This window comes from Corylus avellana, chromosome ca2 (genome assembly GCF_901000735.1).
Source record: "Corylus avellana chromosome ca2, CavTom2PMs-1.0".
Lineage (NCBI taxonomy): Eukaryota > Viridiplantae > Streptophyta > Magnoliopsida > Fagales > Betulaceae > Corylus > Corylus avellana.
Window position 1 is genome coordinate 26,322,832 of NC_081542.1, and position 3,219 is coordinate 26,326,050.

Genomic DNA, 3,219 nt, shown 5'->3' on the forward strand with positions numbered 1-3,219 from the left:
GCTTATGAAATTTATAAGTACTTAAGCAGACTTGTCTCTGTGATCATTGTCTTACTTTATTATTATTATTTTTTTCTCGGTATTCATCATAGCTTCACTGCTGTAGGGACATGGTCACCCAAAGATCATGAAAGCATTACAAGAACAGGCAGAAAGGCTCACCCTCAGCTCTCGAGCCTTCTACAATGATAAATTTCCAATATTTGCCGAGCGTCTGCGGAACATCTTTGGCTATGATATGGTGCTTCCTATGAACACTGGTGCGGAAGGTGTGGAAACAGCTCTGAAGTTGGCAAGGAAATGGGGTTACGAGAAGAAAAAAATTCCCAAAGATGAGGTAGATTCCAGGCAGAATTATACTTATTTTGAAAATATATTTTAATATTCTACTTTTGGGATTTCAAATTATTGTATATGGAGTGAAGTGAACTTCTTTACCTGAATTAAGGGCAACAAGTACAATAATTGTTGTTGAATGTCCTTACTTGATTGCTCATATATGCCTAATGTGATCTCTACCAAATGGGGGAGTGATGTGATGTATGTTTTCAAGTAAGAAGCTTAGAATAGAGTAAATTTGAGGCTCTCCTCTTTCTCCTGCTAGTGACAGTAGATTCATAGGACAACCAGTGTTGACAAAGTATCTTAGGTTAAGCCAAGGAATAAGATAGAGGAATTTCAGATTTTAGTTGGTAGAAGTTCTACATACAGAGAGTAATTAGTTAGGAACTTCTTGAATTAAATACTTACCGTGTTTCATGTGTCTCATATCATTAAGTTAGAGGAAACTTTCACAGGCTTTTTATGAAGAAACCTACTTTTGAGAAAATAGTTTATGGCAATTAGAGGTGCAAGAAGTCTTATGTATTTTAACCAGCTCTTACCAGTATCTGAGATTTCTTACACCAGTTGTAGGGAATTCTAGACAAATTACATTTTTTTTGATAATTACAGGGTAGTAAATTGAGGAGATTACATTGCGACTATGGAGCTATAAATCCCCTTTTTTTCACCTATAAAGGAAGATAATGTGTTGAATTACAATAGAGCTTCTTCAAGTCTAGTTGCATTTGTGAATGAGTGCAGTGTTAATTTTGACAAATGAAATTTTTTTTTTATGACTTTTAAGTTTTAACTGGCGGTTAAAGCTCCTCATTTTTCTCCCATGTTTGTACATGGGGGCGCCTTATGCTTTTAATGATATATTGATTAATTATAAAAAAAAAAATCTCCCATGAAAGAAGTTCATATATCAAGCAAAAGGTGAGCTTCAAGGTATCTTCAGGATGCTTCACAATTCGATACATGGGCCCAGGGGTTTTGTTCTGAAGATTGTGTCTTTTGGCATATCTCAATCTATCCTCGAGTTGGGAACCTCACATTGTTCGTAAACAATGATTATGAATCTTACAGAAAAGGATTCTTTTTATATGAGAACTTCATTGGTCGCTGCATAACTGGTTCCATAAGATTTAACTGATGCCAGTGGACAGCAACAGGAAACAGTATGGACTACTTGAGGATTTTAGCGGTTGTAGAATTCAACTCTGGACACATTTATATGCCTGCTCTTGTGCTGTAGCGCCTTCAATGATAACCTCCTCATTACAGCTGCTATCATTGATCTTTGTTCTGTGTGGCGAAAACATCTTTGCTGACTTTGTTTTATGTTGTTCTAGATTGGCACTGCCTCTGACTACTAAAAATGCATTTCTTTCTTTATTTTTTTCTTTTCTAGTCTTTTATTAATATGAACTTCTGGATTTTGTAATGGTTGTGAAAAATTCTAGGAATTTTAATGTTCTATCATCTGCTGTATTTCTGTTCTAAATATGAGCTTTATAGATCACAAGTTATGTGAGGTAAGCTTTTTACTACATCTCATATGGTTTTATGTTAATCTTCATTTTGTGAACATAAGTATAGGTATTCATGATATGAGATTAATAAGCCTGAACTTATTCTCTCATCAATTGTGTAGATTTACTTCAGAATGTAGTTGCTAATGGCTGCTTAATTGTTGCCGTCTCTATTTTGTGAACAGTTGAGTTTATGACTTCAGACAGTTTAATCAAAGTGAGCCATATGCAGGCTATTATTGTCTCATGTTGTGGCTGCTTCCATGGTCGTACATTGGCTGTCATCTCCATGAGTTGTGACAATGAGGCTACCCGTGGTTTTGGGCCATTGTTGCCTGGCCATGTAAAAGTTGATTTCGGTGATGCAGTTGCCCTTGAGAAAATCTTCAAAGGTTAAAATGCACTGAAATTTATTTTAAAAGTTATTGTTCTTGATCTAGTTGTACTGTGGCCTAATTTGAGTCAAGATATTGCATTTGTATAAATCATCACATAATTCATGCCAGATTTTTATCATCCATCCAGACTGCTTGAAAATTGGTAGATGAGGGTATATCTAATAATTTTGTGTTTCTGCTATTGGCTGCAGAAAGTGGCGATCGAATAGCTGGATTTCTGTTTGAACCCATTCAAGGAGAGGCCGGGGTATGTGTGCTTTGGAATTGAATATTTGATGATTAAGGGTATGAGATGTGTTACAGGGACTTGATTATATTGGTTGGTGCACACGTGGGAATCAGTATTAGATCTGTCTAGTTTTTAAACCTTAAAACGACAGGACATGGCTGAATAGTTGTTTTGTCCAATTTCTTTTTCTTTTCTTTTTTCTTCTGTGCGCTTAGGTTAAAAGTAACTGTTTTATGTATAGCAGTAACATGGCCTGTAAGACAGACACTAAGTTAGCAAGCAGATTGGTGAATCTCTACTGAACCAGGAAGGCACTCTTCTCTTCCTTAGTTTTACACACTTAAAAAGATGATGTGCTTAATTACTAGAATATTCAATGTATATCCTCCCATGCTCATATTATTTGAGTTCTGTCCCTAATTGCTACTTTCCACGAGTGACTCATAACATAGGCCATGAGAGGTAGCAACTTTCTCTGAAACCAACATTTATCCTATATCCTATTCTGTCAAGTTATGTCCAAAACCACACATAACAACCATGTAATACAAGCATTGGGTAATAACTAACTTATTTTTAATAAGGTTTGTGATTCTTGATAAGGAGTTAAGCTTTCTTAGCTTGTTTTCTTGTTCTATGTCGGCAGGTCCGTTTTGATAATTTACTTTGAACTAAAACAGTAAATGCTTCCTATTTGCTTTAAGGACTACCTCCTTTCTTCATCTTCTTTTTT

General features: G+C 35.5%; 1 protein-coding gene across 1 annotated transcript in view; it reads left to right on the top strand.

The window, feature by feature from the left end:
- The first annotated feature begins 127 nt into the window (after positions 1–127).
- The window catches only part of LOC132169458 (ornithine aminotransferase, mitochondrial), a 7,047-nt gene continuing 3,955 nt past the window's right edge, over positions 128–3,219 (top strand). The window contains exons 1-3 of the mRNA XM_059580491.1: positions 128–337; positions 2,092–2,251; positions 2,449–2,504. Of these exons, the coding sequence (XP_059436474.1) occupies positions 128–337; positions 2,092–2,251; positions 2,449–2,504 (426 nt within the window). The remainder of the gene's footprint in view (positions 338–2,091; positions 2,252–2,448; positions 2,505–3,219) is intronic.